The 25,946-nt window shown below is 47.4% G+C and overlaps 1 protein-coding gene across 1 annotated transcript in view; it reads left to right on the forward strand.

Annotated features, from left to right (window-relative positions):
- The window catches only part of LOC138579901 (piezo-type mechanosensitive ion channel component 2-like), a 2,232,767-nt gene that overhangs the window by 1,259,725 nt on the left and 947,096 nt on the right, over positions 1-25,946 (forward strand). Inside the window, exon 26 of the mRNA XM_069650129.1 lies at positions 3,437-3,680. Within this exon, the coding sequence (XP_069506230.1) occupies positions 3,437-3,680 (244 nt within the window). The remainder of the gene's footprint in view (positions 1-3,436; positions 3,681-25,946) is intronic.

Consider the following 25,946-nt stretch of genomic DNA (forward strand, 5'->3'; position numbering starts at 1 on the left):
CAGCGCTGCTTGCATTTACTGAATGTGCCGTCACATTACTGGCAAATAAAACATAGGAGAGAACTCCTTGACAAGCACTGCAAGCGCAAAGTTGCCTTTGGTCGTTCTTTTCTCTTAGGAACTCAGGGTGTGGCCCCAGACCAAGGCATATAAAAAACACGCCCAGTGCAGATGATTACGCAGTTCGTCACTAACTCGCCTTGTTCTCTCATAAACAAGTCACTTTGATTCAGTTTCTGCCACAATCCAGCCTGTAGTGTTGATTCAGTAAAATTATAGGATTAGTTCAAGTGAACCTGCAAGCATTTTGTCCTCAAACAAAAAAAGAGTAAGTGACATCACCTGATCTTGAACCCTGATGATGTCTCATGGATATTTTGAAACAATATTTATAGAAAACCTGAAGATACTGTGGGCTAATAAATAATGACTAATACCAGATGCAAGCAACCAGATACTAGTTCAAGCCCAATATCACAAAACACACTAACAGGACCAGGAGTAAGACTCATTCAATTGCAGAGTAGCAAAACAGTCTAAGGTGTTGCAAACAGTGATATTGGGGTTGGAAGTTCTGTGAGTGTTTTAATCTAAAAGACACCATTTCAATTCCACATCTCATCAGGAGTTACTTGCATCCACAGGCCTGCTCAAATAAGTGAGGGTTAAGTGATCCTTGAAACTATTCTGAAACCCTTGACCCAAAAGATAACCAAACCATCTCCAACTGTTTCAAAGAGCAAAGATTGGGTAATACTGCTTGCTCTGCACCAGTCAGTGATCAACAATGTTAAGTACTGGGCTGTTAGTGATCTTTGGACTTCAGCTGCCCCAGGTACGGAAAGGTGTACAAACCCTTCATGATTCGCATAGGTATGATTTGGTACACTGGATCTGGCGCAAGTCCTGTTGTAAGTGATTGTGGCCCACAGGTGCATGGGCACCACATCATCCATTACTGGAACCAGTGGTTTTGGCTCCATATAAATAATTTCTAAACTCGCATTGATTGTCAGCTTTAGAGACATAAAATAAAGTTTTTTTTAAATCCTAAATAAAGGTATTTGTTGATGATCACACCTTACTGCTGTTTTGGCAAGCAGCCTATTATCACTTACAACAGGGCTTTCGGCAGATCCAGTGTACCAAATCATACCCATCTCCAAACCAGTCTTCATTCTGTGTTTCGTTTATATACTTGTTTGCATTATTGGAATTACAGGTCTCTAAACCTTAAAACAATTTGCTATGTGAAATTTACAAAGACAAATACAGAATGGAAACAAAAATAGGTACAAATTGAGGTGCGAGAAGGCCTTAAACATGTGCAATGCATACGTATTTCTTGGTTGTGAAAAAAGAAGTGTGTAACTCTGAACAGTACGTCTTTGATCCTCTATTCCATTTGGCTGCCTATCTGTCTGTTTCATTGACAATGTGTCTAATATGGAGCAAGGGAGAAATAAACCACAGAACTTGGGAAAGATGCAGGCTTATTTTAGATTAGTTTGGAGGAAAATGGAACGTGTCTGTGCTCTCCTTCCAAGGTTTCCCAACAGATTCAGTTGTTTGTACGGATGGTGTTCAATGAAGGCAATGCAGACTCAGAAACAAGACTCAAATAAGCAAAGGTCTCTAGACAATATTGTCAAAAAATTGTGAAAATGAAATTAGCGCAGGGAATGTGTTTCATTTGTGCTATTTTTAGAAATGCTCATGTCAACTTATTCACAAAGGTGACATGAGCATTTCTGAAGGGTCTGGAAAATAGCGAAAAGATGTGCTATCCAGCCACCTTGCATAGACAGAGAAAAAAAAAAGTATTTCATCCCCGTTTGGGTCCCTGCCACGATTTGCACCTCGCCCTGTGCCTATTCTGAACAGGCTAAGCGGGAAGACAAGCAGTTTCTAGGCATTTTAAAATGCATCCCGTTTGTGAATTTGGAATGCACTTTAAAATGGCCAAAAATGCCCACTTATTTGCACAAATTCGCAAAGAGAGAAGAAAGGGCACCCGAATGAGCACATCTAAGATGCACTCATTCAGATGCCCTTTGTGAATTGGGCTGACACTTTTTTTTTGGCGCAAGTGAGGAATTGCATTTGAGTCGCTCCTCACTTGTGCCCCAAAAAGTGTGAGAAGGGTGCGCTCTGATTGAACAGTTTGATGTCTGAGCGAGTATCTCTGTTATGAGACCTGAATTATTGTGAAGAATAATTGACAAGTCGGTTTAATGTTCAAAAAGTGATGTGATATCCTTCCACTAGAAACTTTGAGTTCAGTTATAAAAATGTGACTACTAAAGAGTTAATCTAATAGAGTGCACAAGCAAAGTTATGGTTGGTTTAAAAATGCATGAAAAAAGCTTTCATCTGAAATGTGAAAATAGGATAATCCATTTGAGCCAAGTCACAGATGCCACAATGGCACTTAGTAGCCTTTTCTGGAACTTCACCTGCAGTTCAGAGCCACATCAGCATGGCATTGTGGGTATGCAAATTAGCCTAAATGCAAGCCTTTTGCTCAAAGAAACTGTCTTTGCCTTACAGGGCAGTTCTACTTTATAAATAGTTGATCAACCCAAGACAGACCAGATAACTACATACCTGGTATCACCCTTATTAAGATCATTAGTGCAGTATAGTCTTGACAGCCTTTTGGTTGGAGCAATGTGGCATGTTTACAAAACACCAGCAATATGATGTTGGGTTTAAAAAGACTTGAACAAAAACCTTTACCTGAAATCTGAAAGGATGATAATCAATTATAAAAAAAAAGGCATGCATTTGGGATAATTTGCATACCCACAATACCTTGCTGATGTGGCTCTGAAATGGATGTGAACTTCTATCAAAGACTACTTGGTGGCGTTGTGGCATGTGTGACTTGGTTCTAATGGATTATACTACTAGAGTAAAGTGAAAAAGCTTGGAGAAGTAGATGCTAAGGAGATGTTTTTGAGGGTGTGTTTGTTTGTATGTGGATAAGGAAATATGGATTTAACAACATGTTGGCAATGAGATGTGATATTTGTACTGGAGACTAGCCTTGTGCTCTTCAACCATCTTGCATGAAAGATACTTTGTATTTATTCATATTTGTAAGTAAAGGAGCACTGTGCTTCGAAAAGGGATGTACAAATGTCAAACAGTGGCCAAAGCATTCTCATTGTTGGGAGGTTTACAATTGTGGCCACATAAGGAAATCGATGTATAAACAAGTGGGTATGGCACAGGCACGTTTTACATGTACAAGTACAACAAGTGTTACTTATGCAGTGACTACGAATCAGTCAACAGCATAATCTTTCTTATGTTTTATGTTTATTCTTTTACCTTATATGATCTTGTTTTAGTTTTCTGCCATTTTATCTGGTCCACTAAGCATGGATTTTACCCTCACATATGTTCATTCTCCATTGCATCCTCTCTGCAGGTCCTACTTGGACATGGCCAAGGTGGTGGTATTCAGCTTCCACTTCTGGTTTGTACTGTGCCTTATTTTCATCACAGGGACGACCCGCATCAACATCCTGTGCATGGGGTATCTCATGGCCTGTTTCTACTTTATGCTCTTTGGGGGCAACCTTCTTCTGAAGACAGTCAAGCACATCCTGAAGTTCTGGGACTATTTGATCGCCTACACAGCCTTTGTTATAACCATGAAGAACCTGCTGTCTGTATGTACTGGCATTGTTTGAGGTGGCAGAAATTGGGGCATGCAAATGTGTGAATTATTCACGGTGCAGACACAGTTTCCACAATGATATTAATAATTTATTGAAACAAGTTTGGGAAATTCAAAAACTTAACCAGAATGCATTGTTATTATTTATGAACACATCATTACATGGATAGTACATACCAAATGTGAGCTAGATCATTGAATTGATAAAAGGTTACAGTGTGTCACCACTGTGTTTCAATGGGTTAGCACTATATATAAACAGAACAATATCGATTCCGATGCAGCATCAACGTTGGAGGAATGGAGAGCCCTGATCACAGAAGTTAGAGAAATGGGCCTCGCAGGTGCAGATGTTGAGTGGTGTGTTCAGGGAGAAAATCCAACTGCACATTAACTGCGGTAGCGATAGCTACATCATCTGATACTTTAGCGTTGCTTATGTGTGGGACGACCCTCTGTGGATGGAATGTTATTGATGGCATTCGAGAGTTGTCACTGTTGTTCTTGCATAACTGTACAGTTGCAGGAGGAATATCAACAGAAACAACTGAATCATCAAGAATTATTAAATGAGTCCCCTCCTCCTGTTTTTCAGAAAAGCGGACAGGCGAGAGAAGAGGGAGAGAACATATCTCTCCCATTGGGTCTAGTTTCCGGGCAATCGCATTGATTTAGTTTGTATGGGGCCTCATTATAAATCAGGCGGTCCGGAAATAACGGTGGCGGTAAACCCGCCGCCACCGTTGTTTCCGGACCGCCTGATCCCGACTCCTGCAGGCGGGAGGTGATGTTCCCGCCAGGTTTGACCTGGCGGGTTTAACACCGCCCGCCTGCAGGCGGACGAGGAAACACCGGCAGCATTACGAGATGCTGCCGGTGTTTCCATGGTCCCCATTCCCTGGGAATGGGTATTAACACCATTCCGCCTCCGTGATTCCCGGAAAACCGGGGTTGTAATGCCCCAGTAATTCTGGGAATCACAGAGGCGGAATGGTAATACGAGTCAGGCGGTAACCAGGCGGTTTTACCGCCTCTGTTACCGCTGGACTCGTAATGAGGCCCATGGTCTTTTACCTCATCATAGATGTTGTCATATAGTGCCACAAAAGATCTGAGCACCATATTCAATGCCGACATTGTTGTAGAGGTCAAGCAAATCCTGTCGTCAAGTTCCAGAAGCGTATGGTGTAAGCCAGCTCTGTCTTTGAGTGAGCTGCTGGAATCAGCTTCTACTGCAGCATGATTACCTTCATGTTCCTCACGCGCAGTCGGAGAGTCAGGGGAGGAGGCATCCAATCACTGATGAACAGAGAGGCTTGCCATAGGTGGGAACGGAGCAAGATTTTGCGGTGCACCAGGTAGATCAAAATCCATAGAGTCGGAGAGATGTATGCTGAGGTCGTTCACATGAGAGTGTTCAGTGGCCTCAGCAATCCTCAGTCTTTCAAAGGATTTAATTTCGGCACTTGACACTGAAGAATTAGTGATTGGGTTTTGTGTTGCGGGGGAGCATTTTGAACCTTTTGTAGAGTGTACTGTTGGCACCAATGGCCTCAAAAGGTTTTCTTTGAGAGATCTTAAGGGCGCAACATCGTGACCTAGGTTGGTTAGAAGCTCTGCCACAATCACGTCTTCGTGAAAAGAAGCACAGTTTGAATCCCCTTTGGGATAAATGTTGAGGGTGGTCTGGCCTCTGTCAATTTGCACATGTTTGTTCAATAGAGCTGGCCCATTACAGTAAATCAGTAAATCAGTGAATCAGGGAAATATGTTGATCTTGTTACCTGCAGCACGATCCTTGGGGCTGGCTTCACAAACACGCCACCGAGTGCTGACCCGCTGACTGCAGACCGCTACACTTGACGGTCACTTTGCGGCCGCTTCCCGGAGTCTGCAAGATTGAAGCAGCTGATCCAAAAAGCACAGGCGGAGTCAGGAGGAGCCAAGCAAAAGCACACCAACAGAAGCAGCAAAGCAACACAACCGCACGGACTGCAGACCGCTACACTTTACGGTCACTTTGCGGCCACTTCGCAGAGTCCCTTGAGATTCAAACAGCTAATCCAAAAAGCAGAGGCGGAGTCAGGAAGAGCCAAGCAAATGCACGCCAACAGGAGCTGCTTAGCAACACAACCGCACGGACAGCAGACCGATGCACTTTACGGTCACTTTGCGGCCGCTTCGCGGAGTCCCGCAACATTTAAACAGCTGATCCAAAAAGCAATGACAGAGTCAGGAGGAGCCCAGCAAAAGCACGCCAACAGGAGCTGCAAAGCAACACAACCACGTGGACCGCAGACTGCTACACTTTACTATTGCCTCTTATTTTCTACACTATACGTATTTTTTACGTATTCTAAATCACCCCCTAATATCAGCCATCTGACTGGAGAATATACTTGTTGATATATTTAAATGTAACACATAAGATTTTAAATGTTATTCAGCTTTAGACTGTAACCAGTGGATCCCTGTTTATTTGACAGTTAAGTGGTCAGATGTCAATAGGCATATGGTAAAGCACACTCATGTTTTGTGCCATCTGAGGTTTTTTAATTCATTATTTTGGACGCCATCATATAAGCCATCACAATATCCAGTCTGATTGCTGAGAAAGGCCGCTACGACAAAAATTCTTAGCTTCAAGAAGAAATAGGCACTCCTTTTTCATTCCTTAAACTAGAAGTAGCGAGTATTCCGAGCTGCTTATATTTGAATGCAAACTCAGCATCAGATTCATTGTAACTCATATACTTGTGAAGTATGGGAGATAGGTTACTGTTGACGCAAAGAAAAGGTGACCTACATTCTTCAGTGTTTAGTGTAGACCTCAGTGGAAGGTTTTTCCTTAATTCAGCTTCTACGAGTGGACTTTCATCCATGTGAATAAGTTTTAACCTGCACCCTGATTCTGGTTCCCGCTCAAAGTACCAAATAATTGAAAGGCATATGATTTCAGTTCACATCCTTAATCTTCTGTGACTGACAGGTATTCAATCATTTTATGCATTGAAGAATACAGGCAGTTATCGTGACCGCACTGTCATGCCACAGTCTTCCCTCCTGGGCTTAGATTTAATATCACCCGTGACCAGTTGCTGCTCTTTGTTGCCTAAAAGAGATAGAGACCATGACACTTTTACTCCATCCAGTTGCATTTAAAGAGAGCTTTAAACGAATAAGGGCACTGGGATGCTACAAAGAATCTGCACAGGATGGTGAGAGTCAGGCCAATTAAGTCTTAGTTATTTTCTCAAACAGGAGGTGTTTCCTCATTCAAGCATTGGATGAACTCTTGACGAGTGTTCCCTAGAGTAATGGCGTGTGTTAGGGAGAATTCTCTTATAAGGCTACATTCGAAAACCTAGTGAGTCCCCCAGCAGCTTTGCTGGATTTTTTTTTTCTTCTCCTGCTAAGAGTGAGACTCTTTTACTCCCACTCTTAGGCATGATTTGAGGTATGTCTCTGACTATTTGTGTGATTTTGGGCTATGGGGTCTTTTACTCCATAGGGTATCATCTGTTTTTTTGTGTGCATGTGTTACACAGCACCCTCAGTGCAGGAACACAGGGGTGTCATAGTGACCCCCAAATATAGACTCCATACCCTGGGACTGACTACTGTCTCCCAGGGCATGTAAAGTCACCATTGGCTTTACTAGTCCTAAATTGTGAACAGAACCAGTACAAACCATCATATTGTGGAAGTACTGGAAGGGGTTCATTATATTGCCCCTGGGTCTGTTTTCAAGCGGGCACTGTCCAGTCCCCCCTTGTCGAGTTTCTGGCTGGTGGCAGTGGTTACCACGTGAAATATTCCACCAGAATATTCTCTATTCCCTAGAGTAATGACGTGAGGCATGAAGAATTGATAACTCAGTTATTTCTAGTAGATCTTTTCCTATTGACAGAGGAGTCCAAGTTGCGTAGTATGTCTTGCAAATCTGTACTTGAGGGGTTACGTTATGGGCAGCTCTTGAGAAGATACCCCCTGGTGAAGCTCTCCTGACACTGGTTTGGTCACAATATTGCTCTGGCAATGACATTCTAAATTAATTCTCACCCATAGTACGATTCAGTAAAACATCGAGAACATTTCAATACCTGACGCAGTGAAAGTTGTGGAATACCAAACCTGATAATCCCCATTATTGCCAGAGACACGAGAGCAGCCCGAACCCCTACAAAGGCGCTGATGAGCCTTAGGTCGATGCAGCGTTGACAGTGTGGCCTCAACTGCACCAACCCAGCCATGAGGAGACTGGAAACTACGGGCAATGGCAATGGTGAGGCACAGTACCAGAGACCTCTGCCTGATACAGGCTGGTGAGGGTGGTTGGATCAGAGCGGCAGTGCTCATCTGTTTTGTAAGTACCTAGGGTGGGCAAAACCCATCTGAAGCATTTCACGGGTAGGTGGAGAGCTGGGACACTGTGACTGCAGCTGTTCAGGATCTATACATCTGTAGAAGGTCAGGCATTAAGTACATGGCATGGAGGGCTGTGGTACCCCCCCCCCCCGACCCCTAAAGCCTGCTGTAAGAGCACACAACGGAATGCAGGGGTTTCTGAGACCGCAATGTACTGCTGCAATGTGAGCAGCAGTGCCACCTTCTTGAATACTGATTGAATCAGTGAGGTTGAAAAGAGCTTGGTGCCAGGTATGTATAATCTCAGGAACAAGGCGTTTAATTAATCAATTACAGTATGTTCGACACAAGGATTTAATTTCCTGATTTTAATGAGTAATACCTCTATTGTAAAGAACACAGAAAGCACAGAAGAACAAGTTACTTACCCCTGGTAACGTTCTTTTCGACTGGATGTTCCTCCAACGTATTCCTCATCTCTGACATGTAGTGTCCAGCTTCGGCTGCCTCAGAAATGTTTTGGCAGAGAGCACCCGACAACGATGGCGTTGAGTCGATGTCCCTCGAAGGCCTCTGTCATCGGATTTTATAAGTAGCGGGCACATCACCCGTTGCCTCAGTTCTGTTTTTCCCTCCTCGTGTTTCAGATATGCCCATAAAGCGGGCCTGACTGTACTCAGCCTTGTTGGAACGAAAGTTTTAATAGCATGGGAAATCATACAGAGGGGTAGGTTGGGAGGGCGAGGAGGAATATGCTGGAGGAACATCCAGTCGAAACAACCTTACCAGGGGTAAGTAACTTGTTCTTCGAATGGATTGTGTCCTCCAACGTATTCCTCATCTTTGACAGACTCCCAAAGCAGTATCCACGAGTAGAGGAGGGTGAACAATTTAGACATTTTTATTAAAGGGCAGAGTAAAGTACTGCCTTACCAAAAGCAACATCCTGAGCATGGGAAGCATCCAGGGAATAATTATTTAGTAAACATGTGTATTGACGAACACGTTGCAGCATCAGAGATGTTTTTAATAGGGACACTGCTTTGCAGGGCTGTCGAAGTGGCCATGCCTCTGGTGGAATGAGGACGCAAGCCCTCAGGAGGATCCTTGCCGGCCAACCTTTAGCATTCAGAAATAGTGAGGATGGTTCACCTAGACAAGGTCTGTTTAGAAACTGACTGGCGGGGGTGTGGCCTGGAGCGCCGACGATGCGGACGCTCCTCTGATGGCCTCCGTGGGATGCGCGCTGCTTCGATAATTAAATGCGGCCATAGTGCTTAACCGGACAAAGCAAACCCCAACGATGCTGCATGAAACCTAGGGGTATATGTTAATCGATTCCCAAGTGCCTCCAACCCGAACTCGGCAATGCACAAGCAGGAATCTCTTGCCGCTTCTCCGCCTGCCACCCCGAGGGTTCCAAAATGGTGGACGGGACTGCAGAGCCCGAGAACAGCTGGGGACGGAGTGAGGAGGGGCACCCACTCGCTCTAGGCCTCTCAGCAGTCCCCTACCACCAGAGGGCCCCCGTATCGGGCAGCGCCTGGCAGGCTGCACCGAGCCCGTACCTGGAGGAGGGGCCGGGGAGCTCCCTCATTCTGCCTGCCCAGCTCCGCCTTCGCCCGTATGACACCCACCGGGCCCGCGGCACTGAAGCGGAAAGCCTGCCGATACAAAAACGTGCATGCCGGCGCAATGAAGATAGCAAGGGAGCAGCATTAAAGTGTGTGGCCAAATACCTGCGACCCCAAACAGCTGCCCGCCACCGCGGCTCTACAGAAGAACTGATCGCAGAGTTCCCCTGGATCCAAGAGCCCCGGCTGGCTGCTGCTGTGGCTCCACGTGAGAGAGTGATACGAGCCTTAGACGGTAAGGCAGCCCAGGCCCTACTGCCGACTTTCCAACAAGCTGCGGGGGCCCTCCGCCTCTTGCCCCCTCTCCACAGGGGGATAGGTGGGGACCTGGACTGCCCCTGGTGCTAACTCCATCTCTGGCGGGGCAGCCGGCCTTCCCGCCCACATCTCTGGGCTCTATGACCTTACCAACCCTGGTGGCCCATGGGAAACCCTCAACAACTGGGCTTTGCGAGGGGGAGCTGGGGTGTCACGCTGGAGGGGGCGGGAGCCCTCCTCCCACCCATCCTCATCGGGTCTGACACAAGCCTCGCCCGGGGATCTGGCAAGCCCTGCATACCGCAAAAGGGCCCAGCCTGATCTTCATCAAGGGGCCTTATACCCCCGACTAGAACTCCTAATCCGTGGCAAAAAAGGAGTAGAGCCCCAGTTGGCATCGATATTCTGCCTACTTTGCCTACCCAGCTCCTCTGCCCCCCCCCCCTCCTGAACATCTCCTGGGGCGCCCAGGCCCACTTCTCAATCTCATCCCCCCCTCCCCAGTGGACTCAGAGAGATCCTCCTGTCTTCACTTATCTCTTGAGGGAACGGAGAACCCCCCCACAAGTAACTTCAGCATCCACATCCGCAACTCGCCCTTACCCATTTTGAGGGTCCTGCGTGGCACTGAAACTGCCCTACCAGCAACCAAAGATCCGATCGCTCACCACTCTGTCTCCGAGTGGCGTGGGACCCTCCCTCTGCCCACAAAAAACACGATGGCCAAACAATCAAAGTCCAGAAAGAACCCAGACATTGCTGCAATTTTGATGTCGTCCGAAATATCCAGGAAACGGGATCCCCCTGCCTCCTCTCCACAAGAAACTTCAGATGACAAGGGGTCTCTCGCAACTAAAGACGACATTCGGGCATTCATGGCCGACATCAAATCTGAATTCAGATCTTGCATTACTGAACTTCCCACCAAACTAGAAAGCACTGATCAAAGAGTGACGGAGGCCGAACAAAGATTGGGAGAAGTTGAAGACCGGACCCAGGATCAGGCATCCACCTTGGTGGAAGTTTAGCGCTGAATCAGACTCCTCCAAGATAAATGGTAAATTCTAGAATTCAAACAAGAGGGCTTGGAAAATAGGGCCCAAAGTAATAACCTCTGAATCCGAGGAGTTCCAGCTTCAGTCCCAGACAAAAATTTGGCAGAATATGTGGGTGACTTTTTCAATCTCTCCTTCCACAACTAGAGAAGCCACAACTCCTCCTAGACCGCACACACAGGTTGCGCCCTCGCCGCGGAATGGAATCAGACGCTCCACCGGACGTTATTACCAGGGTACACTTCTTAACTACAAAAGAAGCCATCTCAGCAATTGGTCGCACCAGGCATGAAATAACCTTTCAGGGCTCTCCCCTTCAGATCTATCAAGACCTATCTCTCCTCACCCTCCAGAAAAGACGATCTCTCCGACCCCTAACTATCTTCCTTCAGGACCAACAAATCCGCTACAGATGGCTCTTCCCCACGGCCTTACTGTTTTCTTACAAGGGCACCCAGAGGAGGATTAACCTCCTGGATGACGCCGAGAAGATCATGCACTCAGCCTCCCCTAAATGCCAGTCACCCCTAACCCCTGAAAACGTCACTGACACGGACCTCACGGCTTCCCCAAAAACTCGGCAGAACTCTGGAAAAAGGTCCTGAGGTTCAGAAGGAAGAAATAACCGAACGCGGAAACGCAACAGACTTCCTGAAAGATCGAAACTCTAAGCAACATGAGACCGGATCTTGGCCTCTGGGACCCTGGGCCCAATTCTTACTTGGCCTGGCCCAGCTCGCCTCCTCTATACCCCCGAACTATCTGCAGCTTACCCGAGGGAGTTTCGTCACCTACGGTCATGCAAAAGGAACCTTGACAGGCGCAGCAGCGGGCCCTACCCCACGGCCTGTGCACATTTCCGAGGTACAATCCACCTATGAGTCCTTAGAATACTCTACCCTCAATTCTAGCCATGTTGGCTAAAAACAGTTACTTGGCCACGTTGGCCAGGGGTGGTTCCGGTCCCACAAAACTGGCCCTCCCCTAGTTAAATCTTGATCCTCCCGTTGGAGGCCTGAGCAAACATTTCAAAGGCAGGTAAATGTGCAGCTGCAAATCCTACGAAATGCTGTCTGATCCATCTTCTCCACAAGCTCCAAGACGAAAATGCAGCAGTGGCTATGCTCCCAGTTCTTTCCGATGCAATTCTGTGCCTCGGGAAACGCCAAAAAAGGGGGCACCGCAATTCTCTTCAGGAAGGGGTTAGATCCCTAAATATTAGATACAAAACTCTGCCGGGAGGGCCGATTTACAGTCGTTAAGTGCTTACTGCTGGGACAACTATATTCCTTTGTTTAAGTATATGCCCCGAATACAGGCCAAGCCACCTTCTACGAAATCCTGAGCTCCACTCTTTCCCTCTTCTTAGAGGGTCAATTTATCGGCGGCGACTTTAATTTCCCTCTTCTTAGAGGGCCAACTTATCGGCGCTGACTTTAATGGCGTCCCGGACCCCACAAAGGACAAATCACATCCGCCTACCTCCGGAGACTTTGCTTCTGCACTGGCACTCCTACAGCTATTCAGGACTCTGGAGGTGGTAGACTCATGGAGAGTACTCCATCCCTCAGAAAGCGTTTTTTCTTTCCACTCCAACATTCATAGGACATTTTCCAGAATAGACCTCCTCTTGGTATCCCCACAGATACTTGCATTCGCCAACGACGTAACCATAGGCTCAAGGATCCTGTCTGACCACGCCCCAGTGACCCTGGAAATCCAAGTATATGAACCATCCCATACCGTGCAACGCAGATGGACGCTCTACGATCCGAGATGCCGCTCAGAGACTCCTATCCAAGACACTTCCCCCGCTAACACCTGGGACGCCATGAAAGCGGTAATATGGGGGGAGCTGATAGCGCAGGTAGTAGCTTTCCATAAGAAAAGGCGACAGATCTGCCTGGTCCTCGAGGATGACCTCCGGAAGGCGGAAAAGATCCATAAAGAAAAAGGATGGTCCCCAAGAACACAACGAGCTATTCGCATGGGACAGAAAAAGATCGAAGCCCATTATGCCGAACACACGGCACACCAACTGGTGAAAGCCAAGTAATTTTATTATGCAAAGAACAAAACAAATACATTACTGGTAGCCAAACTTTCTAAAGCGAAACGAAACAACAAGATCATTGGACTGCGGGACTCACAAGGCAGAATGCAGTACGCCGAGCAGGACAAACAACGCTTAGCAGCAGATCACCTGGCACAGGTAATGACCACCCCGACACGAGATCTGGAGGAACAAAAGGAATACTTATGAAAAGCAGGACTTCCCCGACTGCAAGACTCAACCCGAGACCTCTTGGACGCTCCAATCTCATGCGAGGAGGTAGCCGAGGCCATAAAATCCCTCAAATCCCGGGCCCTCGGCCCTGATGGCTACTCAACGAGATTCTATTAGATTTTCAAGCCCCAACTACTTGCGCCATTGGTGCAACTATTTAATTTTTTTGGGGACACTGGAGTTATAACCCCCTTCATGCAAGAATCAATTACAGTCCTCCTACCTAAGCCTGGAGGGGACCCGAGAAGTAAGGCCTCCTACAGACCGATCGCCCTACTGAACATTGACGCCAACATCTATTCTAAGATCCTAGCGACACGCCTATCCCACATCTTGCCAGACATAATTCATCCCGACCAGATCGGGTTTCTCAAGAACCGGTCTACAGCCGATAACATCCGTAGAGCTTTGAACTTGGTGGACCTGGCTTCCCGGGATTCACAAGGTCTAGTACTCATGGCACTTGACGCGACCAAAGCGTTTGATAAGGTGGACTGGACCTTCATGAGTCTCACCATTCAGGCATTTGGATTTGGGCCGGAATTTCACACCATGGTCCTGGCTAACTATAAATCGCCCAAAACTCTACTCAGAATCAATGGCACCCTCTCGGCTCCTCTCTCGCTGTCCTGTGGAACCAGACAGGGATGTCCGCTGTCCCCACTCCTATTCGCTCCAATTATGGAGCCATTTGGCCAACGGATTAGGCTGAGTACCTTGGTCAAGGGCCTCCGAGCTGGTACCTCATAGCACAAACTAGCCCTCTACGCGGACGATGTCCTGTTGACCATCGCAGAGCCCCGCTCCTCCTTGACAATTGCCTTAGCAGAAATAAACAGCTATTGAAGAGTCACTGGATTCACTATCAACTTTAATAAATCAGCGGTATTGGGGATAGGGATATCCTCGAGGGAGCGAGATCTTCCAGTGGAAGACGAAGGCTATGCATTGTCTAGGGGTTCAGGTTCCGGCCAACTCAACAGATATTTACCACGTAAACTTTCCACCGCTCTTTAAAGAACTGGAAACTGATCTGAAACGCTGGGTGACCCAAGAAATACCCTTAATGGGCTGGATTACTGCTGGTAAAATGAATCTGCTCCCGAGATTTCTCTACGAATGCTCCTCCCTCCCTGTTGCGATCCCAACTTCAGCACTCCGAAACTTGCAGAGAAAGATGCTACAATTTATTTGCGGGGATATCAGGATTCCTAAAGACACAATGCTGGGGAACGCAAAGCTTGGCGGCTTAGGGGTCCCAGACCTACAGAGATACCAGATGGGAGCTCAATTGGCATGCATCCAGGCGTGGCAAACAATTACTAATCGTCCCATGTAGGTGGACCTGGAACAATCACGCTTAGCCCTCCCTCTACGCTTTGTACCGCATATCCCTCCATCAACACGGCGGCAATGGCAAGGACTACTGTTGGCTACTAAACACACCATTTCCGTCTGGGACAGAACCCTAAAGCATAAGGGGATTCCAAGAGGATTCAGCCCCTCATCCCTGGTATTCCTGAACCCAGCCTTCTCACCCAGGACTACCCCCCAAAACTTCAAAACCTGGATTGCAGGGGGACGGGAGACTTTGGGGCAGCTCTTCGAAGGAGGACAACCATGTACCTATGAACGATGCAAAGAAATCTTCCAACTTCAGGAAAAGGACAGATTTACATACATCCAGCAACACCACTAGTGCTCCCACCCACAGACACGCCAAGCAGCAACTCGCCCTCTCACAGTTATAGAACTAACTCAGTCCTGTGTTCTGACCACATCGTTGTTTGCAGGAAGTGACTATTAGCACCTAAAACCCGCGGAGCGGAGTTGTGAGCTGAGTTGGAGCAGTCTGCTGCAGTCCTGTGTTCTGACCACATCGTTGTTTGCAGGAATTGACTATTAGCACCTAAAACCCGCGGAGCGGAGTTGTGAGCTGAGTTGGAGCAGTCTGCTGCAGTCCGCTGCTTACGCGGAGCCGCAGCAGGATGGACCCTGATGTGAGCCCGTGCCGAGCTACCCCTACGTGGCTGTCCCCTCTGGGGAAAAAACAAAGAACAAAGTCCGATTCGACCGCGAAATCGACAAGAGAAGGTGCCAGACAAAAGTGCTTTGGGCAGGTCTTACAACCGTCAGCAGCCCGAGTGCATCTGCCTTCGGAGGGAGAGGGAAAGGTGAGTGATTCTGTCTCCGTTAACCCTCACACTCCACCTGTTTCCGTGACCGAAATCTCTGATCTTTGTGCTCCCAATTCTTGGCCGGAGAGGCCACAGTATGGGTCCAGCGAGCATAGTGCCATGACTATACCTGGGGGTAGTTCAAACGGGGTCTCACCCCCCCCTGGGAAAACTTAAGACACCTGAGAAAACACAAGCTGACCAAGATGCCGACAAAGAGGTTGACGCGGTCGCATCTACTCCCTCCATACCTTCTGAGTCTGAGCCCCCCGCACAGTCCCCAAAATCAAAATCCCCCGCTCAGCACTCCGCAAAAGGAAGGCCCACTCGGCAGACCCAAGGCTACTCAGGTAATGGCAATGATTCATACAAACCCTAGTGGATCGTCCCCCATCTTAAAACAAGCTAAAAAAGCAATCAAAAGGTCTAAAAGACGATCAAACGAACGCAGGCGCCTCTCGGAGACGAGCAGCAGCGAAACGGATTCAGACCTAAACATGGACTTAACCAGGGATCAAGAAGCTCAGCTGGGATCTGACGAGGGGTCGGATGTGGCAGTGATAGAAGTGGACTCTGACACTGAAACTGCCGAATTGTCGGTCCCGATAAAGACACCAAAGAACTCGAACTCGAACGCAGAAAACCTGGAAAAGGGGGGAACTATAAGTCCAACTAACCATACCCTCTTAAACCTAGGAAGAAAGAGGATACTGCAAGACACCAAAAAAACTGCCTACAAAAGAGCAAAGTCTGTCTCAGAGACGATAGACCTAAAGGGTAAAAAAGAACGATCCAAAAGAGAGGCTCTCTCAAAGGGGCTCCCCAACCCATTAAACCAAAACTTTTTAAAAGCCTTCTTTACTCGCCACCAAAAAAGAAATAGTCAAACAGAAGATGAAGTATCGGACGCTGATATGCTGGAAGCTGTAGGGGACCTCCCACAAGCCGCTAATTTGCGCAAACCTGACCTGTGTCTAAACCACATCCAGAGTCAGGAGCAGCTAAACGCAAAAGCCCAAAACCCAAAAGATAGGGCAAAGTCACTAAAAATCGATACAACAGAAGAGAGAATGAACAAAGACGAGAGGGGAAACCTGATGGAGCCGCCACTTAGTCACCCCACCTCACCTCGAAAGAAACCTGATCAAGAGATGACAAGCCTTACAGAAGACCCTAGTACGGGTATAAAGGAGAGTAAGGAACCAGAAAGGCAAAATACCAACGACCCAATCCCTGGGAAAAATCAAGAAGTTGACGGGGAGCAGCGGGTGGCCTGGACTCGACCACACTTGACGCTGGTTTCTCCAACCAAACAAGCCCCAGAGATAAGGCACTTGTCCAAAACCCTCTGGGACCAGGTTCTAGCGAACAAAGGGCGAAGAAACCCAACCATGCTAATCAATAGCGGCCACAGTCCGAGCCGAGACTCCCTGTACAGTGACCTTCCGGCAACTACACGAAGAAAAGAACAAATCTTGGCCTCTCCGAAAAAGAGACGCTTAAGTGATATAGCGGCAGCAATGCAAAAGGAGTCGCCGAGCAAAAAGCCTGACATGATTGCGATCATGTCCGCCATGACGATCGTGCTGGCCCCATTTTGCAAACTATATGAGGCGATAAAAGAAGAGGTGAAAGACAACACCGCTATTCTATCTAACATGATGACCAAAATGTCCAACGTCGAAAGCTTTATCTCAGCCATAGAAAACCGTGCCACCTCTCCTCATTGCAACTGCGAAAGTAAAATCATTAGACTTGAGAAAAAGATAGAAATTATGGAACAAATAAACAACAAGCTGAGGGTTCAAATAAACAGCCAAAAACCACTACCCCAGGTATCACAGCCGTACCAGAAGGGCACAAGAAACTCCATATCAATGCTGTTTCCGTGGAAAGAGTTACCCATCACAAGCAATAACGTAGTCAAAAAGCCTGATGAAATCCAATACCAGACAGTGGATCTAAGTAGCCCACCCAAAGAGGCAAGCCTGCCCAGAGCCCTAACAAACATCACAAACGACAGGGCAAAGCCGCAAGAAAGGGAAATCCGTAATACTCAATATAGATCGGCAAATGAGGCGTCCTCTCCCAAATCACCGCAAACGGTAGATGAATTTATGGCAAACTCTGACCTAATAAACATGTCGGTCTACGAGGAAAACGAGCAAACTGAGAAAAGCAGAGAGACAGAGCAGATCAGGCAAACTGCAGGAGTAGACATACACCCACAGGCCCAAAATGGAGACAACAGAAGGGCGGAAAATGAAAATGGAAGTAAAGACGCCACAGCGACACTGCAGCAAAATCGGGTTGTCCGCGACCCAAAGGAGAGACCTCAGACATCTCCAGACAAGACAAGCATCGAGCCCAAAACACGCAGAGAAAAAAACAGCCCAGTGAAACAAAGAGCCCAAAGAGGCGTAAGGGGTGACCAAAAAACAAATAAAGACGAGCTAAGAGTGTTCAAGCTAGAGCAAAGAAAGCCAGAGAGCGGCCACCTTATTTTGAATAGATCCACGGTTATGAAGATTATGAAGCAAACAACAACTCTAAACAAAATCCGACCGGAAGAAGTGGTGTTAGTGGAACCATACCACAGGGAGAAAAGGGCTAAATCCTACGTCCACATCAAAGCAATAGGTATAGAGCGGATTGACCAAGTGGCATACTAGGAACTAAAGTCGTTGGGCTTCACTTTGACAGAGATAACAAAATCAAGGCAGTCAGCTTCCCCGAGTAAGAAAAAGGCAGATACCGTCGCTACATCAACACACTATAAATCAAGGACGGAAGAGCTGTACCGCCAAACTCGAAGGCAAGAGGCAGCCAAGAATGACGGACGCCGAAGGGCCTACCACGACCATCGTTGGGATAAGGATTCAAATAATATCACAAGAAAGAGATACCACGACTCTCCTGCCGAAACCCGGCAGTGCTACAGAAGAGAACAGCGGGACAGGGTGTATAGTCGTGTAGAAGGTAGCCCACCACGTGGAAGAAAGATGGAGCAACGGAACGAGGTAGACATTGAGCCAAGGAGGAGAGACGAAAAAAGCAGCCCACAAGAGCTCAGAGACGTCGCTAAAGCTGCTAATCAAGAACTAGGCCCCTGGAAATGGTTCAGCCAAAAATGGAACAAAAACAGAAAATAGCAACGACCAGGGACGTTCAGCGTTGGCGATTCAAAACTATGCAGCGACGAGGAGCGGCCAGAAAAGGAGGCCTTCACATTGTGCTCGTGGAACACAAGAGGGCACGCCCACCTGACGAAGGTCGGCGAGACAAACCTGGGGATTTATGACATGATCTGTCTCCAAGAGACATGGCTGATGGCCAAACCGGCTTTGGACGGCTATACAGTCGAAATCTCAGCAGCAGTAAGAGGCTTACTAGGCAGACCATCGTCTGGCCTCTTGGTGGCGATTAAATCGGGCCAAGGCCTATCGGCTCCAATCAAATGGAAGGAGGCATACGAAGTACTGGTGGTGCTGACTTCATGGCAAAAGACAAATAACAGAAGTGAAACCAGGCAAATAAGAACTGTAGCAATTGTCAACTGCTACTGGAACCCTCAACGGATGTCCACGAAAATATTCTGTAACAACATGAGAAGCACTATCGACAAACTGTATGAGAACTTTGAGCTGATTGACATTATAATATGTGGCGACTTCAACGCAAAATGCTTTGACCCAAGGTCCCTCGGTTCGGCAAGTGAAAAAGTAACCAGGTTAAAAGAAGCAGCTTTCGAGCGAGGTAAAGCCTGGGTACAAGTCATCAAAGCAAGAAATATCCAAGACGTCGCCAATCTTTTTCCTTCACAGGAAAATCTCCCTACATGGGAACGAAATTCGGCAAACGCAACCCTCGACTACATCTTTATCTCAGACGGTCTCATAGCAGACATCACCAGCTTCACAGTCATAAAAACTGAACACAGTGACCATAACCTACTCACCTGTGTATGGCAAGGCAGTAGACAACAAAAAGAAACTAAACCCCCAAAGAACAAGGCTGAAGATAAGCGAATTGGACGTCGCCAAAATCAAGCAAGGTTGGGTCGAAAATGTACACAAAATGCAGGAGTTAAACCGGATGGAACTATCTGCCTTTGCTATTGGCCTACGAGAGGAAGGCTAAAAAGTCCTCCAAGCCACCGGGGGTTGAAAGACATGCCTTTAACAAAGCCCTGGTAGACAAAAGAAAAGAGGTTCGCAATCGAAGAAGAATAGCGAAAAAAACAAACGCTGCTGCCGATTGGGAGATATTGAAGCAGGTATCTAAAGGATACAAAAATTGGTTAAAACAGCAGAGAGCTTACCAACTACAACTAGACGCTGAGCTGATGATGTCCAAATTACAGACAAAAAAATCCAGCGATTTTTGGGGCCTCATAAAAGATATGTCAAACGTCCCTGGCTCAGCTCAGACAAACGCGGTCGCCGAATCAAGCTGGATCACATACCCAACCGCAGAATTTAAGAGTCCAGACAGTAAAGTGTTTCCGGAGACCAAACGGTCGAATTCATCTTGGGTTGATGTATCTGATTCCAGCGACATAGAAGCATCAATCAACAAACTTAAAACATCAAGAGCCCCAGGTCCCGATGGCCTCACGAATATGGACCTCAAGCGGTACCCAAAAAAAATGGTCAGAACTGATCAGTGAAATTTTCAAAGAGTGCGGCAGAAAAAAGATGATCCCCAAAACATGGAACAACGCTGTCATTGTCCCGGTGTACAAAAAAGAAGCCCGCAACGAGCCCGTCAGCTACAGACCCATCGCTCTCCTTGACATTATAGGTAAGATCTTTGCAACGCATCTATTGGCCCACTTCAAATCGTGGGAACAAAACAGCCCGTCGAAAGACTTCCTACAAACAGGCTTCCAAAAAAACGGGAGTACTACGATCAATATCTTAATCCTCAACATTTTGAAAGCCAAGGTAAAGGAAGGGGCGCCCAGGATCTTTCTAGCCTTCGTGGACCTATCGAAGGCCTTCGATAAGATTGATCGTAACAGGTTATGGTCGAAACTCCATCACTGGCACTGCCCGGACGAGGTGCTGGAGCCAATAAAAGCCCTCCACGAGAAGACGAAAATCAGGGTAAATTGAATCACCAAGGGACTCTATCTGAAGAGATTGAAGTTCATAGAGGCGTAAAACAGGGTTGTCCATTGGCCCCCGCCCTATTCATTGCATTTTTGGGAGATTACGGCCCGATAGAAAGTAAAATCAGGTCATTCCCCCCTAAAATAGGGAATACAGAGATCCCGCGATTGCTGTACGCAGACGATGTCATACTAATTGACCAAACTCCAGTCGGTCGCCAGCGCAAAATTACAAACCTGGCAAAGTATATCAGCGAAAACAACCTTGAGATCAACGAGTCCAAAACCAAGATTCTGGTCTTCGAAAAAAATAATAAAAGAACTAAACAACACACATGGTTTCTTGAGCACACCGAAATCGAAACTGTTAAAACCTTTAAATACCTAGGTGTTCTGCTGGACTTTTCTGGAGGAGACTTGGCTTGGCAACTTCAACTGTGGGAGAAAACCAAACGGCTGACCGCCCAAGTAAGAGCTGTGGACAGAAAATATGGCAAATTTTCACTCACGCCAGCCATAACCTTCTATAAAACAAAGGTGGTCCCGTCAATAGTATACAGCGCCGAGTCATCTCTGTGCTTACCTCGGCAGCTATGGTCCAAACTAGAGGGTTACGTGTGGAAAACGGTCCTCGGTTTACCCAAATCCACCACCATGCCAGCAATTAGTCGAGAACTGGGCCTAGTTTCCGTGGCGTCCATGGTGGACCAAAGCGCGATGAGGCTATTTAGAAAAATCATCATGTCTGACACCCTGCAAATATATGAAACCTTGAGGAAAGAAAAAGAGCAAGGTAAATGTACCGCCTTGACCAACTGGGCGAAGAAAAGGGACAACGATCTAGCCCAAATAGCCTGCTCCGAACAAGACCTGAAGGAAAATCCAGACCGCATCAAGCGCAAAATGGAAGATTGGGATTGGATCATCACAGTGGAAAAGGCGACTAAAAACAAACTTTTATCCAACCTACCGCCCACGTTTAACAAATTAAAGAAGCCACTAAACTATTGCCTAAAATTCCCTGATAAAAAATTGAGAACCTTACTTCTGAAAGCCAGATTGAACCTACTCCCGACACGGGAAATTATGGCCATTCGTGACCCAAATACCGTCAAGACTTGCCGCCTCTGCAAAGACCAGACTACGATCGAATCTGTCAAACACCTAGTGATCGACTGCCCTACGACCAGGGAAAACAGAATAGCCTACCTGCGCCCTCTGATCGAGAACGCCTGGATCTTAGAGCCCGACGAGTGGTGGGATAGACTAATCGCAGGAGAGAAAACGAGTTGGGCAGTGGCAATGGCCAAGCTAATTGAACTAGCGATGAAAGAAATAAACTCCCAAGGAACTCCAGTGCATCCCCAGCAAACGACAGATTCTCTTTCTTCACCCTCCACTGTAAATCGCAACGCACGAGAGGTGTCTCCGGAGTAAGCATCCGTTGGAGAATAACCTGCGGTGGCGTTGCGTGAAGCCTTTCCCTCCATAATCGAAGAAAGGGGACAAACTTTCACAACTTTTGATAAAACTCAGTTCCTTAAAAACTGAGTCAATATTTCAATTAGAAAAAAAAAAAAAAAGAACTAACTCTTAAGGAACTCCCGATCCGGGGCAAGATCTCTGTATCATACAAACGCCTCCAGAAGAACTGTCTTACCTCGAAGTCCCGATCCATGGCACAATGGAAGGCAGACCTGGGCCACCCTATAGAGGACCAATCTTGGGTGGACATTTGGACCCGCGCCCAATCATCATCTGCATGCATTACGAATGGACAATGCGCATACAAAATCCTACTGCATTGGTACTATCCCCCACTAAGACTCCACCATATGAACCACTCTCTTGACCTGCTGGAGTCAATGCGGTCAGATAGGGTCCTTTTTCCACGTGTGGTGGACTTGTCCAAAAGTCAAAAGTTCTTGGAGGCAGTGCTTGGCAACCATCGCTGAAATCACTCAAACAAGACTTCCCTTATACCCCAAACCCATTCTCTTGGGCGTCCCGGTCCCCGGGACCTACCCAAGATCAGGAGCCAAAGCCAAACTGTTGTCCCAATGCCTTCTGGTGGGTAGAATTGTGGTGGCCCGTACATGGAAATCTGTGGAGGGTCCCCTCTTGCCCCTCTGGTGGGTGAAACTATGGGATGTGCTAATCGCAGAAAAGGTGACGGCAGCCAGGGCAGGTCTCCTTCACCGCTTCCGGAACATTTGGAACCCTGTTCTCGACTTTGACTGAGACTTCCCAACCCTGACCTACAAACCCCAGCTGGCCAGGAGGGTCTTGGAGAATGGGGATACCCCACAGGAACAGGAATAAAGAGCGCGGCCTTAAAGAGGCCCAGCAAGCTCAAGGAGGGAAGGCAGGGTGAAAAGACATGTCTTTACTGTGATGCATAACAGCCATTGATAAAAAAAATTCTGCATTGTTACTACCCTGCCTTGTTAAAAAATAAACGTATTTAAAAAAAATAGAAAAAAAAGAAACAGCCTGTCCCAGTTTGTGTCCTCTATACCCCACAAAGAGCTGGCCGTCCACTCTAACTTTGGACATTATGGAAATATAAAAGCTTAATGCTCTCTTAGGGTCCAACCTATGGAGCCTCTCCTCTTCCTTACTAGGATGCAGAGGAGGATAGAAGGCTGGTAGCACAATTTTCTGACTTAAGTGAAAGTCCAAAACTAGCTTAGGTAGGAAGAAGGGTCTTACCCTCAACACCACCCTGTCCTTGTGCAATATAGTAAAGGGTGACTTGGAAGAAAGAGCCTGCAACTCGCTCACTCTACATGCAGATGTTATAGCAACCAATAGTATAGTCTTAAAGGTCAACAACCTCAGAGGACATGTGTGCAAGGGTTCAAATGGAGCACACATCAGAAACTTCAAGACCAAGTTAAGGTCCCAAACCAGAACCTGAAAAAGCGAAGGCGGGAAAACATTTGTGAGCCCTTTCAGAAACTGAGTAACCAGTGGTATCTTGGAATAGGAGCATTCCTCTGGGGAGCGCTTATTAATTGAGAGCGCTGCAAGGTAACCTTTAATGGTTCCAACCTGAAGACCCTTGTGTGCTAATGAAAGCAAAAAGGATAGAACATCCAGAATCGAACACGGAAAAGGATTAACATTCTTTTACCTGCACAAGTCGCAAAACTTATTCCAACAGCAACGGTACAGAGACTCTGTTGCTGGCCGCCTGGCCGAAAGCAACACCTCCATCTCGTCATCCGGGAGGTCCCAATCCTTATATCTCAACCTTTCAGAAACAATGCGTTACGGTTGAGAGTTTTGACCTCCGGATGGTGAACCCGACCTTCCTCTCACGAGAGAAGATCCTCTCTTTGTGGAAGATGTATAGGATGACAGATGGACATGTCAAGAAGGTCCGGGTACCACAGACTCCTGGCTCAATCCAGTGCAATGAGGGTCATGTGGGTCCTGAATGACAGGGACTGGAGGAAACGCATACAGTAGTGGAAATTCCCAATCCACCACAAACACGTCTCCTAGAGCTCCTCTCGGGCCAAATTCCCTTGGGTAGTGCCACTCGCACTTCCGGTTGGTACCGGTCGCAAACAGATCCACTTGAGGGGTTCCACAAAAGGCAAAGATCTCTCGAAGGACTTCCTGAGCTAGTTCCCACTTGTGCGAGACTGCACTCTGCCTTCTCAGATCATCCGCCACTGTGTTCTCCTCTCCGGCCAGGTGAACAGCTGCCTCAGAGATTCCTTCTTGAATAGCCCAGTACCAGAGCTGCATTGCTTCTCTGCACAGTGGTAGTGACCCTACGCCTCCTCTCTTGTTGAGGTAATGCATGGCCACTGTGTTGTCCATCATTATCAGGACATTTTTCCCCCGTACAGACGGCAGTAAAGCCTTCAGTGCTAGCCTGATTGCTCCCAGCTCCAAAAGAGTGATGTGTAGTTTGGACTCCGATGGAGACCAGCGACCTCTCACAGTCAGATCTTTGGCATGACCTCCCCACCCTGTGAGTGAGGCATCCGTCACTACAGTTACCTCTGGTCATGGTTGCCAAAAGTGTTCTCCCTTCATAAGTGCTTCATCGCAGGCCCAGCACAGAAGATTCTGTGAGACTCTGATCAGAATCCGAAGGTGATCCAAAATAATCCTCCCTGAAAATTGGGACCATTGTGTTCTGAGAGCTCCATTGAAGGGAACTCATTCTCAGGTGTGCCTCTGGCACCAGAAAAATGCTGGATGCCATGAGGCCGAGCAACCTCAAGAATACGAAGGCCGGAAGATTCTGGGAACTGTGGAATTTGGTGACCATCTGGAGAATGTCTTGAGCCCTCACCCTGGGTGGCAAGCACTTTCCCAGGGATGTGTCTAATACAGCCCTGATGTACTGGAGCTGTTGGGAAGGCTTCATATGGGACTCGTTGAAATTGAGGGAGAAGCCCAGTCTGTGAAGGGTGTGGCATGGAACGTTGAGATGATCCACGGCTTGTTTGGGAGAACGCGCCCTGATTAGACAATCGTCCATATAGGGGTAGACGTGAAACTGATAATGCAAGCCGCCAACGGCGAACCTCAGGTATTTCCTGTGCTTCAGATGGATTGACACATGAAAATAAGCATTCTGAAGGTCCAATGACGCCAACCAATCCTCAAGTTGGTGGGCCTGAAGGATGTGAGAAAGAGTGACTATCTTGAATTTGTCCTTCCTGAAGAACTTGTTCAAGTATCTCAAGTCCAAGATGGGTCCCAGTCACCCGTCCTTATTGGGAATCAAAGAATATGGGGAATACCAACCATTGTTCAACTCCGCTACAGGCACTGGTTCTATAGCGCCTTTCTCTAGCATGGTCAATATTTCCTGCACAAGGAGCAGATTCGGAATCCTCAAAGAGTGATTCCCTGGTGGATTGTTCTGAGGCGTCTGTATAAAAGGAAGGCAGTAAACGTGGGCTATTGTTTCCAGAGCCCAAGCATCTGAGGTAATGTCTCACCACTCTTCTAGATACTGAGACAATCTGCCCCCCACTGGTGAGCTGTGACACAAGGCCTCACGGTTTTGAAGCGGCTGTTGCAGAGGCCGATGGTAAAGAGGCTGCTGCTTGAGCTAGCTTGGCACCTCGACCTCGTTCACCATGAGGAAACTAATGTTGGCCTCCTTGACTGGCCATTCCTCTGGCCCTTCCAAATGAGGAGTAGTAGCGAAAAGATCTATCCCTCCACTACTGTCCGCTAGGACGAAAAGGCTGAGGTTGCCGAACAGCTGCACCTAAAGCCTTGGCGGCTGCTTTAGAGGTCTGCAACTTCTCAAGGCTCTCATCAGCCTTGCTACCAAAAAGTTGAGACCAGTCAAATGGCATGTTCAGAAGCCTAGCTTGCACATCAGGTGC

The sequence above is a fragment of the Ambystoma mexicanum genome, chromosome 3p, assembly GCF_040938575.1.
Source record: "Ambystoma mexicanum isolate Mex_15411 chromosome 3p, UKY_AmexF1_1, whole genome shotgun sequence".
Taxonomy (NCBI): Eukaryota; Metazoa; Chordata; class Amphibia; order Caudata; family Ambystomatidae; genus Ambystoma; species Ambystoma mexicanum.